General features: G+C 43.5%; 1 protein-coding gene across 6 annotated transcripts in view; it reads right to left on the minus strand.

Annotated features, from left to right (window-relative positions):
• The window catches only part of ST7 (suppression of tumorigenicity 7), a 257,764-nt gene that overhangs the window by 51,746 nt on the left and 181,558 nt on the right, over positions 1–24,460 (minus strand). For all 6 annotated transcript variants that reach the window (XM_073619832.1, XM_073619834.1, XM_073619831.1 and 3 more), the window contains one exon: positions 22,721–22,818. In XM_073619832.1, coding sequence (XP_073475933.1) covers positions 22,721–22,818 — 98 coding nt within the window. The remainder of the gene's footprint in view (positions 1–22,720; positions 22,819–24,460) is intronic.

Here is a 24,460-nt window from a genome sequence, read left to right on the forward strand (position 1 = left end):
CTTCGGGTGCTTATGTAATAGTTTTTTGAAACTATCGTTGCTGCCCGCTGAAACCACCACCTGTGGAAGGGAATTCCACTTCCTTGCCGCTTTTACAGTAATGAACCCTCTACGCCAGGGATATGCAATTAGCGGACCTCCAGCTGTTGCAGAACTACAAGTCCCATGAGGCATAGCAAAACTCTGACAGCACAAGCATAACACCCGGAGGCAGAGGCATGATGGGAGTTGTAGTTTTACAACAGCTGGAGGTCTGCTAATTGCATATCCCTGCTCTACGCTTTTCAGTTTAAACCTCTTTTCTTCTAATTTTAATGAGTGGCCACGTGTCTTATTAAACTCCCTTCCGCAGAATTTTTTTTTCCCCTATTGTGGGGTCACCAGTATGGTGTTTGTAAATTGAAATCATATCCCCTCTCAAGCGTCTCTTCTCCAGAGAGAATAAGTTCTGGGCTCGCAGACTTTCTTCATAACTAATATTCTCCAGTCCCTTTATCAGCTTTATTGCCTTTCTCTGTACTCGCTCCATTTCCAGTACAGTTAGTCCCTGAGTTATGAACACCCGAGTTACGAACGACTCCTACTTACGAACGGCCTCAACTGCCGGCCACTTGTACTCCACGCTGGTCCTGGATACCTCCGGACACATCCCATACTGTAGTGCTACATGTACTGCATGGCCAGAAGAGCCCCAGATAACATAACAAGCGTCTGGAACATCCCACACCCATGCACAGGCGGACGTTACAATTACGAATGCATTGTTCCGACCGGACGTTACACTTACAAATGCAGTGTTGTGACTTATGAATAACTTCGACTTACAAACAAACCTACAGTCCCTATTGTGTTCGTAACTCAGGGACTTCCTGTACATCCTTCCTGAGGACTGGTCCCCAGAACTGGACAGCATACTCCAGGTGAGGCCAGATCAGAGTGGGAGAATTATCGCTTTATCTCTTGAGTTAATCCCCTTTTTAATGCATGCCAATATTCTGCCTATCATCTACTAGGACCTCCAGGTCCTTTTCCATCCTTGGTTCTCCCCCCAGTGAGTAGATTGCATTCATATTTTTGCCACCCAAATGCATTATTTTACATTTTTCCACATTGAACCTCATTTGCCATGTAGTTGCCCACCCCATTAATTTGTTCAGATCTTCTTGCAAGGTTTCCACATCCTGCGGAGAAGTTATTGCCCTGCTTGACTTAGTATCATCCGCAAACAGAGATTGAACTGTTTACCCCATCCTCCAGGTCGTTAATGAACACATTAAATAGGAATGGTCCCAGCATAGAACCCTGGGGGACCCCACTTTCCACCGCTGACCATTCCGAGTACTCCTCATTTATCTCTACCCTCTGAACTCGCCCTTGTAGCCAGTTTTCAAACCATGTACTCACCCTATGGTCCGTGCCAAGGGACCTAACTTTGTACAGTAAATGTTTATGGGGAACTGTGTCAAATGCTTTTACAAAATCTAGATACACCACATCTACGGGCCTTCCATAATCTAGATGGCAGCTCACCTCCTCATAGAAGGTTAATAGATTGACTTGGCAAGAACAATTCTTCATGAATCCATGCTGATTACTGCTATTGATACTATTTTCATTACTAAAATCTTGTATATAGACCTTAGCGCGGGCATAGTGTGGGAAGGCCATAAAGCTGTGGTCAGAGGGGAGTTCATATCCCTGGGTGCAAAACTTAAATAGATGCTTCAGGCAGACTTTGACAGGGTGTTAGCAGCTCTACAAGATGCTGAACTCAAACACAAACAAAATGGGAGCCCTGAGGCATTGCAGAGACGGAATGATTTAAGAGACTTGTTCCTGCGTTTGCTTGATCGGCAGACTCGCAAGAAAGCCAGGCACTTATCACACAAATATTACGAACATGGCAATAAGTGCGGCCGTATGCTTGCGAGGGCTATCCGCAAGAAACACGCTCAAACCTATGTACAAAAACTTCGCTCTCCATCCGGAGACGTTCTGCTCCAGTCCTCCAAAATTGCCTCAGGGTTCCGAGATTACTACTCAGGCTTGTATAACCTAAATCCTGACCCTTCAGATACTCAGAAACCCAGAGCCACTACCATACTAGATTACTTAGCCTCAGCTGGCGTCCCGCCCCTAAGTGCAGAACAATGTAATGACCTTGAACTTCCAATTTCCTCTAGGGAGATTGAATTGGTGGTGAAGTCCCTTCCCACAGGAAAAAGCCCTGGGCCGGATGGATATACTGGGTCATATTATAAAACCTTCCTGCCCCTCTTATTACCCTACATGTGTACTTACTTTAATTCCACAGCAGAGGGGTCCCCCATCCCTCCAGGGGCCCTCTTGGCACATATCACAGTGTTGCCAAAGGATGGTAAAGATCCGATGCTCCCCCAAAGCTACCGTCCCATATCCCTCCTTAATATTGATATTAAGATTTTGGCAAAGGTCTTGGAAGATAAACTTGGGAGTCTTTTGCCCCATATTATCCACCCGGACCAAACCGGGTTCATTAAAGGAAGAGAAGCGAGGGACAATTCAATTAGATCAATACAATTAACCATTGGGCCCGCTCAAGCCCTAACCCTAAACCTTACATCATCCTCTCCACAGACGCCGAAAAGGCTTTCGACTGGGTCGATTGGTCATACCTCAAAGCAGTGTTGGAGGCTCTAGGGCTGAAAGCACGCATGATGTCATCTATCTTGGCCCTTTATTCTACCCCCTGTGCACAGGTCAAGGTGAATGGAGTGCTTTCCCCCCCAATTCGCGATTCGGAATGGCACGAGACAGGGGTGCCCCCTTTCCCCACTACTCTTCGCTCTAGTTTTGGAACCGTTACTGAGCACCGTCAGAGCGAATGCAGACATTAGGGGCCTGAAGGTAGGCAATAATGAACACAAACTGTCCGCATATGCAGACGACGTATTGTTCCACCTCTCAGAACCCCTGATCTCGTTGCCAGTCCTGATGAAAGAATTAAAATTATTCGGATCGCTTTCTAATTTTAAAATTAATTTTTCTAAGTCTGAAATTCTGCCGATCCACTTGACCCCCGCATTGACCAACAGCTTACAAGCTTCATTCACCTTCACCTGGGCCAAGTCCTCCATTCGGTACCTGGGTATACAATTAACAGATAGTCTTGATACCCTCTATGCTGCAAATTTTCCACCGTTACTTAATACAATTAAAAAAGATCTATCCATCTGGACAAAGACTGCATTTACGTGGATAGGTCGCATTAACATCATAAAAATGAATATTCTGCCCCGAATACTTTTTTTTCTAAAAATGATACCAATTCCCCTGCCCAAACATTTCTTTTCTCAAATTAATAGCATACTAACTAGATTTGTGCGGAATGCAAAAAAGCCTAGAATAGCTATGAGCATCCTGAAGCGCTCAAAACTAACAGGGGGCTTGGGGATCCCAGACATTTTAAAATACTATAGAGCCGTCGCTCTCCAGAGGATCCTCAACTGGCGCTTCCACACCCGGTCCAAATTATGGGTCTCACTAGAAAAGTGGTTAGCCGGCAGGAATCTGGCCTTTGCTCCATGGCTGCCGCGTGAATACCGAGGATTGTCAGATACAACCTCCCCGTTGACGACCCATGTTCTTTCTATTTGGGACACACTGAACATAGCTCTAAAATTATCTCCACCAATGTCCCCACTTGCTCCGTTAGGGGGGTTCCTTTGGTTCCCACCAGGTGAACAAATGGCTTTTTTCGGCTCATGGGTAGATGATGGAAATGCCAGTTGCGGAAAATTAATGAGGGATGGCAAACTGATGAGTTATGAAACCCTACAACATGAACATGGAGGTTCCAAAATGAACTTCTGGAGATATAGGCAGCTCCACCACTTTTTCGAAATTCACGGGCGTTCCATAAGGGACATTTCCACTCTTACTCCATTTGAACAACTCTTTATTGAAGAAGACCCGATCCCACACATGATCTCGGAAATATATCGCTTATTAGGTACCACTGACAATCTCAGAACAACTTACATACGGGCATGGAAGAGAGATTTACAGTTAGATTTTTCCACGTCCCAACTCACGCACCTATACCAACTCACTCATTCGAGCACTATGGAATCCAAAACCCAAGAAACAAACTATAAGATTCTATCGCGCTGGTACAGAGTACCAGCTGATTTGGCTCGTATCTACCCCACGGTGTCGGATCAATGTTGGAGGGGATGTGGCCAAAGAGGTACACTCCTACACATTTGGTGGGAGTGTCCTCTGATCAAGCCATACTGGAATGACATTAAGTCTAGTGTGAAAGAGATTTTAGATCTGGATATTCCTCTGTCCCCAGCCTATTTCCTCCTGCATGTCCCCTTGACACCGATTGGTAGATATAAAAAAAGTGTACTTCCACGTCTACTAAATGCATCTAGGCGCCTTGTTCCAATTTATTGGAAACAATCTAGGGTCCCTTCAAAAGAAGATTGGATAAAAAAAAGTGAACGATATTAGGGAAGCAGAACATTGGATAGCATCATGTAAAGGAAAGACAGAACGTTTTGAAATTATATGGGGCCCATGGAAAGACTATATGTTCGATCCGAATCATATGTCTTCGAGTTTAGACCTGGCACTTCTAGAGTTAGCAGAACCATCCTTGCGATCCCGCTTAGATAATGTAAACAAGACCCACTGAAAGACATACTTTAACTTTACTTACTATAAAGAAGATATATTATTGAGGGACTCGCCCGGCACAGACCAAAAGAGCCTTCTTAGGCTAAGAGGTACGCTCCCATACCCGTTCCCCTCTCCCCTTCTCCCCTACCCTCTTACCCTTTTCTATCTGTTATCCCTTTACTCTTACTCCTTTTCCACCCTTTATTTCTATCCATATTTTTGTTTAAATGACTACTTAACGTCTCTGTTACCAGGCGGTTTTCATTTAAGATACTTGTTGTTTGTCTGGACTCACGGTGGAGATGATTGGCAGCAGGAGAACTGCCTCGTCACACAGAGGCGGAGGCCCTTTTTTCCGCTTCCTGTCGGGCGGGGCAGAGGGGGAGATGTCCTCCTAGAAACAGCGAGAAGGGCGAGGTTGTAGGAGGCTAGTGCCCCCCTCTGCCTGAATCGCTGATGGAGGATGACCCCCCATGTAAACACTCTAGCCCATATAACACTTATGGAGGTTTGTGGCTAACATCTGACCGTTTTATGGTCTCCTGACCATCCTGATTCAGGAACTCATTATAAGCTCCTGATCTCACTGGCACCTTGGGTCCAACTTAACCTTTTGGCTCTAGGCCATACCTGGATATGTTTTCTATATGTTCTACGTTGCATTTCTGTAATGTGTGTAGTCTTTTTACCAAAATGTTACCAAAATAAAGACTTTACAAAAAAAAAATCTTGTATATAGTCCCTTATCCCCCCTCCAAGAGCTTGCATACTATTGATGTTAGGCTAACTGGTCTGTAATTCCCAGGGATGTATTTTGGTCCTTTTTTAAATATTGGTGGTACATTGGCTTTTCTCCAATCACCTGGTACCATTCCAGTCAGTAGATTGTCAGTAAAAATTTGAAACAATGGTCTGGCAATTACTTGACTGAGTTCCCCAAGGACCCTCGGGTGCAAGCCATCTGGTCCCGGTGACGTATTAATGTTGAGTTTTCCAAGTCTATTTCTAATTTTGTCCTCTGTTAACCATGAGGGTGCTTCCTGTGATGTGTCATGAGGATAAACACTGCAATTTTGGTTACTGAAGCCCCCCCTGATTCCCTTGTGAAGACTGAGGAGAAGAGTTAATTCAATACCTTCTCCATCTCCCCATCCTTTGTAACCAGATTTCCTTCATCATTCTTTATGGAGCCAATTCATCCTGTCCCTTTTTTTTTACTGTTTATATACTTAAAGAATTTCTTGGGATTTTTTTTTGCTCTCCTCCGCTATGTGTCTTTCGTGTCTATCTTAGCCGCCCTAATTGCACCCTTACATTTCTTGTTGCAGTCTTTGTAAAGTCTGAATGCTGATGATGATCCCTCAGCCTTATATTTTTTGAAGGCCTTCTCCTATTCTTTTATATGCATTTTTACATTGGAGTTAATCCATCCAGGATTTTTGTTCGCTCTTTTAAATTTATTTCCCAATGGGATGTACTGGCTAATTGTCAGAAACCATGAAATCAGACCGAGATAGAAGTACAGTTAAAATCACACTTGTTTAATAATAAAAGTAAATAGAACAAACGTAGTCAAAACATTGCCAGAGTTCAGGAACTGGAAATGATAGTCAGACAAGCCAAACGTCAGGGAGCTGGAGATGAGCGTAGTAAAACAGCAAGCAGGATCTGGAGCCAGAAGGGATGTCAGCCAAGCAAGTCTTTCAACAGGAATGCAGGAGAGCGTCTCTGTGATGTTGACTAAGGCGAAGGCAGGGCTCCTCTGGACGGCCTAAGTAGGCAGGACTGACGAGCAGGATATCAGCAACAGCTGAGTAACTGTGGAGAGATAGAAGCTGGCAATTAGCCGACAGCTGAGTGGCCAGCTCAGAGAAGGAAGGGCTGAGCCCAGCCCTGACACTACCCCCTCCTCAATGACCCCCCTCCCTCAGAGGACCACCAGGCTTGAGGGGAAAACGTCCATGGAAATCACGGAGAAGGACAGGGGCATGTTTGTCTGAGGATGAGACCCAAGAGCGTTCCTCTGGACCGTACCCTTTCCAATGCACCAGATACTGTATGCGCCCACGGAACCTACGGGAGTCAACAATGGACTGTACTTCATACTCCTCATGTTTATCAACCTGTACTGGGTGAAGACGTGCCACTGCGGTGGTAAAGTGGTTGCAGACCAAAGGTTTTAATAAGGAGACATGAAATACATTTGAAATACGCATATTAGAAGGAATGTCTAACACGTAAGCCACTGGGTTAATTCTGCAAAGAATACAGAAAGGCCCAATAAACTGAGCTGCGAACTTCAGTGAGGGAACATGAAGTTGGAGGTTGCGAGATGACAGCTAGACCCTATCCCTAACCTGGTAGGAAGGCGCAGGTAGGCGTCTGCGGTCAGCATGGAGTCTGTACCTATCATTAGCATGTCGCAAAGCCTCCTGGACCTCTGCCCAAGTGGAACGAAGACCACGGAGATACTCCTCTAACAAAGGAATATTCTGCGGAACAAATTAATCAGGCAACAAAGAAGGTTGGAAACCATAATTCGCCATTAACAGGGACAAATCGGGAAGCAGAATTCAAGGCACTGTTGTGAGCAAACTCTGCCCACGGTAATAGGTCTGACCAGTTGTTACGATGGTCAGAAATATAACAACGTAGGAATTGCTCCAAGGACTGATTGGCTTGTTCTGCGGCCCCATTAGACTGCGGGTGATATGCAGAGGAGAAAGCAAGCTGAATTTCCAACTGTGCACAAAAGGCTTGCCAGAACCGGGACACAAACGGACTACCCCTGTCCGAGACAATCACCTTGGGTAGCCCATGTAAATGAAGGATCTCCCGAGCAAAAATGGAAGCCAATTCCTTAGAAGCGGGAAACTTCTTAAGTGGAATACAATGACACATCTTTGAGAACCGGTCAACCACCATGAGGATAACTGTGTTGCCCTGGGAGTTGGGTAACTCCACAATGAAATCCATAAACAGGTGGGGCCAGTGCCTCTCTCCATTGGGTATGGGTTGTAGGAGGCCCATTGGAAGGTGTCGTGGAGTCTTATTCTGAGCACACACACACGGAACAGGCAGCTACGAAGGTAATTACATCAGCACGTAGACTAGGCCACCAGAATTGTTGGGAAATGGCCCAAAAGAGTTGATTCTTCCCAGGGTGGCCAGCAGCCTTGGGATAATGGTAAGTCTGGAGCACGGCACAAAGGAGGCTCTCTGGGACAAAGCAGCGGTCACAAGGTTTCTCAGGAGGAGCATGGACCTCAGCAGCAAGAATTTTGTCACCCAAAGGAGACGCGAGACTGGTGTGAACCATAGCCAGAATACGATCAGGAGGAATCACCGGAACCGACTCCAACTTGGAAGTGGAGGAAAATTGTTGTGACAAGGCGTCAGCCCTTACATTCTTAGTACCGGGTAAGAATGAGACAATGCAATTGAAACTTGACAAGAAAAGAGCCCATCGTGCCCTTCTGGGAGAGAGGCGTTTAGCCTCAGACAAGAATGTGAGATTCTTATGGTCAGTAAGAATGAGAACCGGCACAGTGGTACCTTCGAGGAGATGTCTCCATTCTTTCAGGGCTAAAATGATCGCCAACAGCTCTGTCACCAATCTCATAATTGCACTCCGAAGGTGACAATTTCTTGGAAAAGTAGTCATGAGGATGCAAAGTGCTCTCAGAGGTAGGACGTAATGACAGAAGGGCACTGACTCGTCTCAGAAGTATCAACCTCAAGAATAAAAGGTAACACAGGATCAGGATGTGCCAACACAGGAGCAGAAACAAAGGCAGCCTTGAGACTCAAAGGCCTTTACGTACTCCGGAGACCAACTCTGTGGGTTACTGTCTGGTCATATCCGTCAGGGGCTTAACCAGAGATGAGAAGTTACAAATAAACCTCTGATAATAGTTGGCAAAGCCCAGGAAACACTGCAGAGGACGTAAACCCACGGGTCAAGGCCACTGTAGGACTGCTGAAAGTTTCTCTGGGTCCATCGAAAAACCAGCAATGGAAATGACATAACCCAAGAATTTAACCTGTTCACGGTGGAACTCGCACTTCTTCAATTTACAATAGAGATTGTTCTCTCAGTTTCTGAAGCACACGACAGACATCTGTGTGGTGGCTCTCCAGGGACTTGGAAAATATGAGGATATCGTCGAGATAAACCACCACACATAACTAAAACAAATCTCGGAGGACATCGTTAATGAATTCCTGGAAAACTGCTGGGGCATTACAAAGGCCAAAAGTCATTACGAGGTACTCATAATGGCCTGTTCTGGTATTAAATGCAGTTTTCCACTCGTCGCCCTCCTTAACCCCCCTGGCAGTATTCCCGAGTCTGGCTCGGGGTGGATTTTCAATACCAAAAGCAGTATCCCCGAGCCTTACCTTGTCCCCTGGATCCTGCGATGTCTCCCCGCTGTGATCGGCGAGCCGCCGTGTCTCGTTCAATTCACAGTGCCGAGCTCCGTTCCCTGCGAGCGTTGCGACGCACGGGGACGGAGTTCGCCGGCAAATTCAAAAAGTAAAACACACAGTACAGATACAGTATACTGTAATCTCACAGATTACAGTACTGTATTAAATAATTACACGTCCCCTTTGTCCCTAGTGGTCTGCCCAGTGTCCTGCATGCAGTTTTATATTATAAAAAATGTTCTTTCTGCCTGGAAACTGGAGATTGTCCATAGCAACCAAAAGTGTCCCTTTACATCAAAAGTGGCTTTAGACCAGCGAGAAAACAGCGATAATAAATTAGAATCACTCGCAGAATTGAGCGATAATGATTTGTGGGGAAATCCGTCACCAAAACTCAAAGTAACGAAAGCGACAATTCTGCAACTGAGCAAATTTCAGTGTTTTTGATTTGATTACATTATTGAATAATTTTTATTATTATTATTTGTTATAATTATTTATAGTTATTTATTATATTATAGTTTTTTATTTAGTTTTTCAAACTTTATCATACCCGGGATGTCTACTAGACTCTTGTTTGGACAGATTTAAGTGAATTATTCCTAAGAATTACAGGCCTATAATATAAAATGCCAAATTTCTGTGCAAAATAATGGTACCGCTTTCAGCACCTAAAATCTGAAATAATCATACCGCCAGGGAGGTTAATCCTCACGAGATTGTATGCCCCTCTCAAATCAAGCTTTGTGAAAAACGTTGCTCCCTTGAGGCGGTCAAATAATTCCGTTATCAACGGAATCGGATACGCATGCTTAATCGTGAAATGATTGAAACCCCTATAATCAATATAAAGGTCTCAGTTCACCACTCTTCTTCACAAAGAAGAAGCCAGCACCAGCAAGGGACGAGGATTTGCGGATGAAACCTCGGGAAAGTGCGTCTGCAACATACTCTTCCAGGGCCTTATCCTCCAAGACCGACAAAGGGTAAACCCGGCCACGAGGGGGTATGGCAACAGGTTGAAGGTCAACTGCACAATCATACGGCAGGTGTGGAGGCAAACTACCAGCTTGACCTTTGTCAAATACATTGCTAAAATCGCGGTACTCCTCCGGCAGAGGATCTTGGCTACCTTCTGGAAGCATGTCTTATTGCATTGTGGTGACCAGGAGAGAACCTCAGCATGGAGCCAATCAAAAGAGGGGTTGTGCCTCTGTAACCAAGGATAACCAATAACCAGCAGAAACTTAGGTGAGGAAATAACTTGGAATTGGTGAAGAGCCCCTACGGCCATGGACAAAAGAACAGTCTCATGAGTCACATGGGCAGGCTGTAGATGTCACCCATCCAGGGAACGCCCGAACCTTGAGGTCCTGTCACGGACAGACCTTAAGTGGCGTTGTTTTGTCCCCAGTTATCCAGAATAAGCCTCTGGTTTCGGTTACCCTTTCTTGGGCTGAGTCATCCGTCGAGATACAGGCTTCTAAATCTACTCTGGGGCTGCAGGCCTGTTCATTGATGCTTCCTTTGGAGGAGGGGGTCTTTCTCTGAGTCTGGTGTCAATGAGGATGGCAAATGTGATCAACTTCTCCAGCTCAGCGGGTATATCTCGGGCTGCTATGTCAACCTTGATGGTATCCGAGGGACCATGAGAAAAAGCAGCCACGAGGGCCCGATTGTCCCAAGCAACCTCTGCTGCCAGAGTATGGAATGCAATGGCGTAATCGGCAACAGTTCTCGTACTCTGATGACATGAGGCACTTGGCAGCAGAATTGGAGTGTGCAGGAACATCAAATACCCTTTTAACCACCTCAATACAGGGCACTTACACCCCCTTCCTGCCCAAGCCAATTTTCAGCTTTCAGCGCTGTCGCTGTTTAAATGACAATTGCGCAGTCATGCTATACTGTACCCAAACAGAATTTTTATCATTTTGTTCACACAAATAGAGCTTTCTTTTGGTGGTATTTGATCACCTCTGCATTGTTTATTTTTTCCTAAACCTAAAATTTTGAAAAAAAATTTTTTTCTTTTGTTTGTTATAAAATTTTGTAAATAAGTAAGTTTTCTCCTTCACTGATGGGCACTGATAAGGCGGCACCGATGAGGTAGCACTGATAGGCGGCACTGGTAGGCGGCACTAATGGGTGGCACTGGTATGCAGCACTGATGGGCATTGATAGGCGGCACTGATGGGCACAGAAAGGCTGTACTGATGGGTACTTAGGGGTGGCACTGATAGGCGCCACTGCTGGGCACTGATAGATGGCACTGGCAGGCATTGGGGATGGGCACTGATTGGAAGCTGCCTGGGCACTGATAGGCAGCTGCGTGGGCACTGATTGGCATTTCCCTGGTGGTCAAGGGTGGCATACCTGGTGGTCCAGGGTGGTGCCAATCCCTGGTGGTCCTTGCGGCATCCTGGTGGTCCTGGGTGGGCAGCGCTGATAAACAGTCAGCACAGACACCCCCTCCGTCAGGAGAACAGCTCATCGACTCTCCTCGACTAGCGTCTGTCAAACGCGAGTAAGGAAAAGCTGATCAACGGCTCTTCCTGTTTACATCGTGATCAGCCGTGTTTGGACACGGCTGATCACGTGGTAAAGAGCCTCAGTCAGAGGCTCTTTACCGAGATGGGTGTAGCGGTGTGCCTGACTGACACACTGCACCACCGATCGCCACGATGCACGCCCCCACTGGCGTGTGAGAGCGACATTCTGAGAGGATGTCATATGACGCCCGCCCTGACCAAGAGCTGCGCTACCTGGCTGTCATTTGACGGCCGGTTGGCATGAGGCGGTTAAAAGAAGCCACAAACTCAGGGTAACTCAAGACAACAAGTTTTTGCATCTCCCATAGAGGGTTTGCCCAGGCCAAGGCTCTCTCAGAAAGCAAAGATATCACAAAACCTATTTTGCTTCTGCCCGTGGGAAACACCTGGGGCAGCATCTCAAAGTATAGCTCAACCTGGTTGAGAAACCCTCTGGGGAAGCGGAGCAGAACCAGACATACCTCTTATAGAGGTAATATTCGAGCCGGGTGCCTGCACAGAGAGTGGAGCAGCAGCAGGGATGGCCTGCAACACAGGTTGTACCAGAGCAGCCACAGTGGGAGATACCAGGTGAGCTGTGTGACTCAGGAGCATTTGTAACACCATGACAAACTGATCCATGCGGTGATCCTGCTCATCCAATCTGGAAAAAATATTACCAACAAGTGGATTGACTGCATCTTCTGAATTCATGGCCTTCACCTACTGTCAGAAACCATGAATCAGACTGAGACAGAAGTACAGTTAAATCACACTTGTTTAATAATAATGGAAAAAAAGGTAAACAGATTAAACGTAGTCAAAACATCGCCACGGATAGACAACCCAAAACGCCAGGGACCCAGAGATGAGCGTAATAGGACAGCAAGCAGGATCTGGAGCCAGAAGGAATATCAGCCAAGCAAGTCTAACAGGTACACAGGAGAGCATCTCTAGAGATGTGACCAAGGCGAAGGCAGAGATCATCTGGACTGGACGGCTTAAGTAGACAGGACTGATGAGCAGGTGAGTCACTGTGGAGAGACAGGAGCTGGCAATTAGCCGACAGCTGAGCGGCCAGCTTTGAGAAGGGAGGGCAGAGTCCAGCCCTGACAAAACTTTAATAAAGAACTATTCAAACTAAAAACATAAAAATGGGAAGAACCAACCCTCTTTTTGTCACAGAATTACAAACCACAGCCAAAGACATCCTAGGTGTGGATAAGCCACAGAGAAAGGTCAGGAGGCGAAAATCCATGTTTTAAAGGCTAAACGACTATAAAAATTACAGAAAATGTATAGAAATTTTGGTAGGTTTATCTTAAAAAGATTGATTCTGGTCTGATTGATCTGGTTAAACTGGAAAGTGAGCCAGTTAAAGGAAATTATTACTGGGGTTACATTTTTGCCAATATAACAGTGAAGGCAGAGTTCTATATTATTGCCCTAATGTTTAAACTTATTCTTATTCATAGATCTGTAATTTACAGCCTGATGGTAACTGAAAAGGGCAAGTATCATCTAAAAAAAATATGTTTATCCAAACTGACGTTGAAGCTGGAAAATATACCGTAAGTGTATATTATGGACAGCAAATTTAGAAGGTGGGAATGTGGATCAGCCAAATATACTAGCATATTATAACACCATACAGTATATTAGCCAGCCCATGGATCTGGCGCATTAACCAGATTCCAACGAGGATTGAAACATTTCCGGGTCCCTGGACAGTATAGACTACATATTACACACATTTGAGGTATTCAATATTTGAATATATGTTCTTTAGATGGTCACGCTGAACATAATCCAGATGCCACATTTTAGGTGCAGACCCTGCACAGTATTTTAATTAGCCTTAAAACTGTCCTCTCTCCCTTTCTAACACCTATACTAACTAACTTGTGCAAGAAAGATGTATATACTTAATTTTTTGCCTGCTGCAGTCTGGTTACGTGAGAGGAGGAAGTGCAGACACTGAAGCCTTTAAATGGATGGGCCATTGAAACCTATGGGTGGCATCACCACTCCAGGCTTTACTAGCCCTTGTCAGCGCACTCTCTCCTCTCCCCTACAGCCACCGCTGGCTGACACAGGGGAGATCACGTGACCAAACCAAAGTGGCCTGAACATAGGAAGTATATGCAGGCTAGTTTACACTTGTGTTGATTAGTAACAATAAAGTGCCTACCACTTTAACATGCGTTTTTGATTGCACAGGAGATGTGAAGTCTGCAGCAGACACTCTTGGTATATATACATACACTAACCGGAAGTGACTGTTGATGAAGTCTTTCAGGTTCAGGTGTCTTTCAGGGTGTTACAGGATACCCTCTACACTGACCACAGCATGACTCTGTATTATGCTTATGGCAATACCTGTACCTACTAGGTTTGATTGCCAAATCTTACTGTGAAATATATTTGATGTACATGTATGCTATGTTATTTTTATTTATTTATTTTTTTTTTTTAGGGCTACGTTTACCCGTTCTGTATATGCTATGTACTAAAGTCGTGTCACTGCCTTTTAAACCTTCTATACTGTCTATAACTCAAATTTCTGCTTTTAAAGTCCAAGGAGATTATTCTAGTGCAATGCATATATATATATATATATATATATATAGGCAGTTACACCCTATACACCCTTCCCGGAAACACATTTATCACACTAACCAGAAGGGACTGTTGATGAAGTCTTTCAGGTTCACTGGTTGGTTTCCAAGTGCATCCTGGGATATCTCATAACTCTAAAAGAAAGTGAAGCTAGTGCTGAATAAGTGCCCCCTCAAGAGCAGCAGGTTGTGCTAGAGAGCGCAGCCACAGACTTCTATGTAAACTTTGAAGATGCTATGAAGCACAAAGAAAATTACAAGGGGTATTACATTTCCGAAGCAAAGCAGGGCAAACTCAACAGCGTGTACAGGACTGCAAGGCAACCATTTTAGTTAGTGACAGCTGCTTTAATTGGCATTCAGAGTGCTTTAAAAACAGGGCACTTGATTTAAAGCTGAATACTCAGAATCAGCAACTCATTATTTTAACAACCACACAATGATATCCCTGGATCTTAAATGATAAGAATACAGCCCTTAAAAAGGTAGGGATCAGCAAACCAGGCAAAGTTTGGCTCCCAAGAAAATTGCCAAACCCAAAAGAAAAAAAAAACAAACAAACCTGAACAGCATTAAAGTCTATGGGAGCTGAACATTTTTTTTCAATTGTTTTAACCCGAAACAAAGAGCAATTTTTTAATTCTTTTGCACACATGTAAAAATCTGCATTTTTTTTTAGCTTAAACCCCACATATTTTCTGAAAGCAGAGGACCTGCAGAATAAAAAGTAACTTGTTGCAAGATATTTGCGCAACTGTCTATTAAATGCATATTTTCAGCAATAAATATAGCAAGAGCAATTTTAGTGCAAACACACAAATTACCCAATTTTTTAGGTAAAATATAAAAGATGAGGTTGCATCAAGTAAATAGATACCAAGCATGTTAAGTTTAAAAACTGTAAGTGACCACGATATCGCAGAAAACTAGGATACCTAAAAATTTCTATACAGTGCCTTGGAAAAGTATTCATACCCCTTGAAATTTCCCACATTTTGTCATGTTACAACCAAAAATGTAATTGTATTTTATTGGGATTTTATGTGATAGACTAACACAAAGTGGAACATAATTGTGAAGTGGAAGGAAAATTACGGTATATTCAAAATGTTTTACAAATAAATATCTGAACAGCGTGACGTGCATTTGTATTCAGCCCACAAGTCAATACTTTGTAGAACCACCTTTCGCTGCAATTACAGCTGCAAGTCTTTTTTGGGTATGTCACTACCAGCTTTGCACATCTAGAGTGACATTTTTGCCCGTTCTTCTTTTCAAAATAGCTCATGCTCTGTCAGATTGGATGGATAGCGTCTGAACAGCAATTTTCAAGTCTTGCCACAGATTCTCAATTAGATTTAGGTCTGAACTTTGCCTGGGCCATTCTAACACATGAATATGCTTTGATCTGAACCAGGGGTCTCAAACTGGCGGCCCTCCAGCTGTTGCAAAACTACAAGTCCCATGAGGCATTGCAAGGCTGAGAGTTACAAGCATGACTCCCACAGGCGGAGGCATGATGGGACTTGTAGTTTTGCAACAGCTGGAGGGCCACCAGTTTGAGACCCCTGATCTAAACCATTCCATTGCAGCTCTGGCTGTACATTTAGGGTCATGTCCTGCTGGAAGGTGAGCCTCCGCCCCAGTCTCAAGTCTTTTGCAGACTAACAGGTTTTCTTCTAAGGTTGCCCTGTTTTCGACTCCATCAATCTTCTCATCAACTCTGACCAGCTTCCCTATCCTTGCTGAAGAAATACATCCCCACAACATGATGCTGCCACCACCGTGTTTCATGGTGGGAATGGTGTGTTCAGGGTGATGTGCAGTGTTAGTTTTCCACCACACATAGCGTCTGACTAGAGCGCCTTCTTTCACATGTTTGCTATGTTTTCCACATGGCTTCTCTGCAAACAAAAAAATACAACAAAAATAGTCTTTGTGCTAGAAATGTTCAATCCAAAGTGATAACACACTGGAAAGGGAATCCCTTAACTAGTTGCCGCCCGCCCACCGTCAAAGGGTGGTGTGGCTCTCGTTCTGGGACGCCGTCATGACGGCATACCAGAACGGCCGTGCCGTGTTGCAAGGACACGGCAGGACCCCGATCTCCGTAAAGAGCCTCATCTGCGGCTCTTTAACCATGTGATCGGCTGTGTCCAATCACAGCTGGTCACATGTAAATACGGAGATGCCGGGAAATCGTCACTCCTTGCCTCACACTGACAGTGTGTGTGGCGAGGAGAGCCGATCAGCGGCATCTCCACGCAGGGGGACATCTACACATGTAATCATCAGTGCCCTGATTACAATATAGTGCCAACAGTGTCACCAATCAGTGGCCACCATTGCCAGCAATCAGTGCCCATTAGCGATGTAAGTCATTGCTGGCTATCAGTGCTCCCTATCAGTGCTGCCATCACTGCTGTCGATCAATGCCCACCAGTGCCGCCCATCAGTGCCGCCTATCAGTGCCCATAAGTGCCGCCTCATCAGTGCCACCTCATCAATGCCGCCTCAGCAGAGTTCTCTCAGTAGAGAACCTTAGCGAGGGACATATCCGTGCTTCAGAGTAGATGAGAAGACCGCTGGATGGATGGGCTGGCTCCACAGACACAGGCTCATCAATCAGCTGCCAACAGGCCGCAAGTGAGCCGCTCACTGACTGAACAGACGGCCGGGTCAGGAGAGGGCTGTGGGGCGCCTACAACACTTGTCCCAGGGAGAGATCTGGTGAAGCCAACTGATAGAGGACGCTGTAGTTGTCAGGATAACATGTTTCAGAGGGCGTGGCCTCCTTCTTCAGATCTGCCCTCTGTTATTCAGGGAGTCTTTTTTTAGCTGAAATTGATTGGCCTGGGTTTTTTAACCCTATAATCAAAATTTATCAAACAACTAAAAAACATATGGGGGATAGTATGACAACTAGAATACATTTAAGAACAGGATGCATACAATATGCCTACGATAATTACATATGTTTTTCTCCCTTTCTTGGCAATACAATTAAATAAAAGATAATTATATATAATAATAAATCATAAATTTCAATAAAATTGGATAGGTAGAAAATAGTACTAGGGTTGTTCTATAATTCATTTCTACATATACACATACAGTATATATACACACACATTAATTCTTTTATCATTATCTTGAGATAGACAGAGATTATATTTTATATATATATATATATATATATATATATATATATATATATATATATATATATATATACATATACATATACATATACACACACACACACACACACACACGTACACACAGTGGGGCAAAAAGTATTTAGTCAGCCACCAATTGTGCAAGTTCTCCCACTTAAAAAGATAAGAGAGGCCTGTAATTGTCATCATAGGTATACCTCAACTATGAAAGACAAAATGTGGAAACAAATCCAGACAATCACATTGTCTGATTTTTGAAAGAATTTATTTGCAAATTATGGTGGAAAATAAGCATTTGGTCACCTACAAACAAGCAAGATTTCTGGCTCTCACAGACCTGTATCTTCTTCTTTAAGGGGCTCCTCTGTCCTCCACATATTACCTGTATTAATGGCACCTGTTTGAACTTGTTATCAGTATAAAAGACACCTGTCCACAACCTCAAACAGTCACACTCCAAACTCCACTATGGTGAAGACCAAAGAGCTGTGGAAGGACACCAGAAACAAAAAATTGTAGACCTGCACCAGGCTGGGAAGACTGAATCTGCAATAGGCAAGCAGCTTGGTGTGAAGAAATCAACTGTGGGAGCAATAATTAGAAAATGGAAGACATACAAGACTACTGTATGTCTGGGGCTCGATCTGGGGCTTCACGCAAGATCTCACCCCGTGGGGTCAAAATGATCACAAGAACGGTGAGCAAAAATCCCAGAACCACACGTGGGAACCTAGTGAATGACCTGCAGAGAGCTGGGAACAACGTAACAAAGGCTACCATCAGTAACACACTACGCCGCCAGGGACTCAGATCATGCAGTGCCAGTGTCCCCCTGCTTAAGCCAGTATATGTCCGGGCCGGTCTGAGGTTTGCTAGAGAGCATTTGGATGATTCAGAAGAGGACTGGGAGAATGTCATATGGTCAGATGAAACCAAAGTAGAACTGTTTGGTAGAAACACAACTCGTCGTGTTTGGAGGAGAGAGAATGCTGAGTTGCAACCAAAGAACACCATACCTACTGTGAAGCATGGGGGTGGCAGCATCATGCTTTGGGGCTGTTTCTCTGCAAAGGGAACAGGAAGAGTGATCCGTGTACATGAAAGAATGAATGGGGCCATGTATCGTGAGATTTTGAGTGCAAACCTCCTCCCATCAGCAAGGGCTTTGAAGATGAAACGTGGCTGGGTCTTTCAGCATGACAATGATCCCAAACACACTGCCCGGGCAACGAAGGAGTGGCTTCGTAAGAAGCATTTCAAGGTCCTGAAGTGGCCTAGCCAGTCTCCAAATCTCAACCTCATAGAAAACCTTTGGAGGGAGTTGAAAGTCCGTGTTGCCCAGCGACAGCCCCAAAACATCACTGCTCTAGAGGAGATCTGCATAGGGATTGGACCAACATACCAGCAACAGTGTGTGACAACCTTGTGAAGACAGAAAACGTTTGACCTCTGTCATTGCCAACAAAGGATATATAACAAAGTATTGAGATGAACTTTTGTTATTGACAAAATACTTATTTTCCACCATAATTTGCAAACAAATTCTTTCCAAATCAGACAATGTGATTGTCTGGATTTGTTTCCACATTTTGTCTCTCATAGTTGAGGTAAACCTATGATGACAATTACAGGCCTCTCTCATCTTTTTAAGTGGGAGAACTTGCACAATTGGTGGCTGACTAAATACTTTTTTGCCCCAGTGTGTGTGTGTGTGTGTGTGTGTGTGTGTGTGTGTGTGTGTGTGTGTGTGTGTGTGTGTGTGTGTGTGTATATATATATATATATATATATATATATCTCAAATTGATTGTGTAAAATCGTGTAAAAAGCCTCAAATGAGACATCTTTCTCTGTGGTATTGGTAGATTCATATGTGTCAGCTGTGATCAGCCCCTTATTGTCTTTTATGCCACGTACACACGACCGGACTTTCTGGCAGAGAAGGTCAGACGGAATTATTCCATCTCACATTCCGATCGTGTGTGGGCTTCATCTGACTTTTTCTTTCGAAAATTCTGACTGACCTAGAAATAGAACATGTTTCAAATCTTTCCGACTGAATCAGTTCCTATCGGGAAAACCGCTCGTTTGTATGCTGTTCCGACGGACCAAAAACGACGCAAGGGCAGCTATTGGCTACTGGCTATTGAACTTCCTTTTTCTAGTCCCGCCGTATGTCATTGCGTTCTAAACGATCGGACTTTGGTGTGATCGTGTGTAGGCAAGTCAGTTTCAGTGGAACTCCGTAGAAAAAACTGTTGGTTTTTCCGTCAGAATAAACTCCAGACGTGTGTATGCGGCATTGGAGAGAAAAACCGCTTCACAGTATTGTCTCTGACAAATTTGTGAAGATCTTTGATGAGCTGAAATAGGTTTACTTTACAACTTGGTGAAAAATTCAGACCCTTCTGGAGGAGACTCATCTCTCTCTCCGAAAGGTTATGTGTAGACAGATTAAAAATCTTTATGGTAGTGTTGGACTCCCCGGTTTCACTCTTTTTCTTCCTATACGTCCTTCCTTCTCTGGATGCTCTATACTTCTCTTTGGACTACTATGTCGGCTTACTGCAGCCCATCTTCAGTCTACTAGATGTGATGTCAGTATACATGGACTTGCTGCCACCTGTAGTCCTCCGCGCTTTCTCCTGCGGGAGATGTACCTGAACTCTACACTTCAGTTCTACATGTGAGTAGATATTGCTTTTTATTAATAAACTAAATTTGATACATACTCAGTGGCGCCCCTTTTCCTTGTTTTTTCTTCCAGTACATTGGACTTCCGGTCCTTTTTGGTGGCTGCCTTGATAGACTTACCTTCCACTCATATATATGTTTTATATATGTTTGTGTGGATTCTGCCCTTGCACTTATAGGAACAGTTGATTGAGGTATTTTATATTGCGCCTTTTTACTTGTATAATTGTATGCCAGCACCAGATTCCCCAAATTTCTTGGAACAGAAGTTTCTAAGACCTATGTCGTCACAAGAACTATGGGGGACCGCCTCAGAAGTTATAACACAATTGCTGCAAACAGAACTTCTTATGGCTTTCTTTCAACAATGTTTTTTTTTTTTTTGCCACTCTTCCATAAAGGCCAGATTTGTGAAGTGCATGACTAATAGCTGTCCTGTGGATAGATTCTCCAACCTGAGCTGTGGATCTCTGCAGCTCCTCCAGAGTTACCATTGGCCTCTTGGTTGCTTCTCTGGTTAATGCTCTCCTTGCACGGCCTGTCACTTTAGGTGGACGGCAATGTCTTGGTAGATTTGCAGTTGTGCAATGCTCTTTCCATTTTCGGATGATGGATTGAACAGTGCTCTGTGAGATGTTCAAAGCTTGGGATATTTTTTTTTTATAATCTAACCCTGCTTTACACTTCTCCGCAACTTTATCCCTGATCTTTCTGGTGTGTTCCTGACCTTCATGATGTTGTTTGTTCACTAAGGTTCTCTAACAAACCTCTGAGGGCTTTGCAGAACAGCTGTATGTATTCAGAATTAAATTACTGTACGTGGACTATATTTACTAATTAGGTGACTTCTGAAGGCAATTGGTTCCACTAGATTTTAGTTAGGGGTATCAGCGTAAAGGGGGTTAAATACAAATGCACGCCACACTTTTCAGATATTTATTTGTAAAACATTTTGAAAAGCATTTATCATTTTCCTTTCACTTCACAATTATGTGGCACTTTGTGATGGTCTATCACATAAAATCTTAATACAATAAATTTACGTTTTTGGTTGTAACATGACAAAATGTAGACAATTCCAAAGGGTATGAATACTTTTTCAAGGTACTGTAGGTGTTTCTTTTAAAGCCTTTACAGCTCAGTTTAGAGTTAACTGGGAGTTCTGGCGCTAGAACTATTGCTTGCACTCCAACATTCATGGCAATACCTCAAGTAGTGCAATCGCAGTTTTTTTTTTTTTTTTACACGTGCACACCCAGTGTGCAAAAGTTTTCATTTGCGGGTGCGTGGGTTAACTATATATATATTTTTTTTACATTATGTTATTTCTTTTACATTTTTTTTATTTAACTTTATTGCCATCACAAGGGGTTAACAAACCCCCATGCAATAGCACTATGCAGGAGACACTGGGGTTCTGACCTCCAATGCATCTAACCAAGCACAGATCTGCTTGCTTACCTGCTTCTCTAGCTGGATCAGCCAGAGAACAACAGCTCTTAAACCGAAACTAAGCAACATGATTGTTGGTATCAATTGCGTTCCAGGCAGAGGAGATCAAGGAAAGAAGTTTCTCTGTGTCCTCCTGCCCGCCACTGTGGTCCAGGGCTCCCAGTAAGAGTAGGAGAGCACAAGAACCACGCCGCCTACACTGTAAAAGTGACCATTGGCCAAACAGCCGCTGGATCTCCTTCACTTTACAGTCAAGAGCCAGTTGAGGAAAATGGGCACAAACTTGTGCTTAAGCCTTCACTTATTAGACCTCTATATCATACCCAAATAGCTGAACTAGTTATGGCCAATTTGAAAGCTTTTGCTAAATAGGGCATGAGCAGCTGGACATTGCCAGGGGAACATGTACCAATGCAAAAAAAAATACAAAATTCAAATAAAAAATTCAAATGCAGCTTAAAATGGCCACAACAAGAAGCAGCGGTAAGTCAGTCCTAGCAGTGCTGAAGGCAACATAGTTTCCTGTATGTAGCAAATGCTGCTACAGTATATTGTGCAGTCCCCAGCAGTCATAGTGATGTGCGATAGGCATAATATGTTTTAGCCACACTGGCCCACAATATGTTTTAACCCTTACATAATAACTGGAGTTTGGCTTTAAATAACATCCTTTTTTTTAGCATTCCTTAAACCTGCACATAACATTGCAGAGCAGTACAACGTACTCCTTTAAAAGCAACTTTTTCTTACAAACAGCAGCCACGGATCTGTTATGTAGCAGCAGTAAATGACAGATCACTGCCAACTTGTGTTTGTCAACAAACCAGGAGATGTCATTCAGTCAAGGTAGCTATTGCTGAAGGACAGATCCTCACCAGCTTGTTTGTAAATAAATGGGCCAAGGATCCTGGGTGACGTCGCTGACCATATTTGGTCAATGACATCACCCAGCATCTCCAACACCTTTGTTTACATATGGAAGCATGCAGGGACGTGTCATTTGCAATTGGAGTAACCCATGTACCCAGAGTTTAACGCTAATAACAGAAAATGGTTCAACGTGTATAATAGCTGCCATATAGACCACAGATTACAAGTGTATGTCAACAACAAAGAGCATTTACAAGGGTAAATCAAGCAAACCACTTACATCTCTCATCATCTTTACTGCTTCCCTTGTTCTGCCCAACTTTCTTGCACACATTGCTAATCTTCTTTTAATGTACACAAGTACATTTGTGTCCCGCCCTAAAAGATAAAGAATGGTTAGAAGCCACACATATATACATATATATATATATATATATATATATATATATATATATATATATATATGAGTTGGAACATCCTGCAATCTTCACTCTAGCAAGTATTTCCCTTTGTGAGGTGTACTGGACTTTATAATCCAGATTTAGATTTGCAATGAACATCAGCGCCACCCAGTAGATTTTAGTGGAGGTCAGTAAGGCAGACCTGGCACCTTAAAGAGGTATAAAACCCAAAAGCAAACATTATAATGCAGCTTCTCAGTTCTCAGATGTGGTGGCTGCATTAGTTTTCTTTTAGCTTTCTTTTCTATATTTTTACCTGGTGATGTTACCAGTAAAGCTGGTCATAGATGGATCGAAATTAGGCCAGTTATTTTGGCCATAGAAGGATATTTTGGCCATAGAAGGATATATATAGTGAAGCAGGGTGTGGCTGTGTGTAAGCGGCCGAGATTAGCTACACGAGACGGCAGGCTCTCATTACTTTCAGTGGGCTGCCTGCTGCAACCAATCACAGGCAGGTGTGAATGTGGCCTTATGCACTTGAATATTTTTTCAAAGAGAAAATCTTTGCGCTTATCCCTACATGACACACAAAAAAAAAAATCTTCCTAACGTGATATGTGAAAAAAACATTAATAATTACTAATAAATTATTAAGCAAGAGAGCTGCAACAGAGTAAGTCAGAAGACTTAAGACAAAATATATAAATAAACCATTGTGTTTCTCAAAATATCACAATAACTTAACCGAGTGGTAACAAAATATAAACAAAAAACACATCAAGTATATAGATTCATATAACTATATTATAACACAGTCCAATAAATAGGTTAGATCTGCCAGTGAAGAGTCATGCTGTAACGCCAACAAAAACCAACGTGTAGAGGTGCTTAACCAATTGCCTTCACCACATATATGCATGCCTCTTACCAGACAATGTGGATCTCAAGTTATAGAGAGCAACCACGCCATTATAAACATCCAGCCAAGGAAACTGGATCAGCCCAAAGCAAATCTCCTGGACCGTATCATCCGAAGCAAAGAATATACAGTGGATATAAAAAGTCTACACACCCCTGTTAAAATGTCAGGTTTCTGTGATGTAAAAAAGACAACGATAAATAATTTCAGAACTTTTTCCACCTTTATGTGACCAATAAACTGTACAACTCAATTGAAAAACAAACTGAAATCTTTGGGGGGGTTAAAACTAAAAAACTAAAATAATGTGGTTGCATACTTGTGCACACCCTCTTATAACTGGGGATGTAGCTGTGTTCAGAATTAGGCAATCACATCAAACTCATGTTAAATATGGGTCAGTACACGCCTGCCATCATTTAAAGTACATCTGACTAACCCTAAATAAAGTTCAGCTGTTCTAGTAGGTCTTTCCTGATATTTTCTTAGTCACATCCTACAGCAAAAGCCATGGCCCGCAGAGAGCTTCCAGAGCATCAAAGGGATCTCACTGCTAAAAGTTATCAGTCAGGAGAAGGGTACAAAAGAATTTCCAAGGCATTAGCTATACCATGGAACACAGTGAAGACCGTCCTCATCAAGTGGAGAAAATATGGCATAACAGTGACATTACCAAAAACTGGACGTCCCTCCAAAA

The sequence above is a fragment of the Aquarana catesbeiana genome, linkage group LG03, assembly GCF_042186555.1.
Source record: "Aquarana catesbeiana isolate 2022-GZ linkage group LG03, ASM4218655v1, whole genome shotgun sequence".
In the NCBI taxonomy this organism is placed as follows: domain Eukaryota; kingdom Metazoa; phylum Chordata; class Amphibia; order Anura; family Ranidae; genus Aquarana; species Aquarana catesbeiana.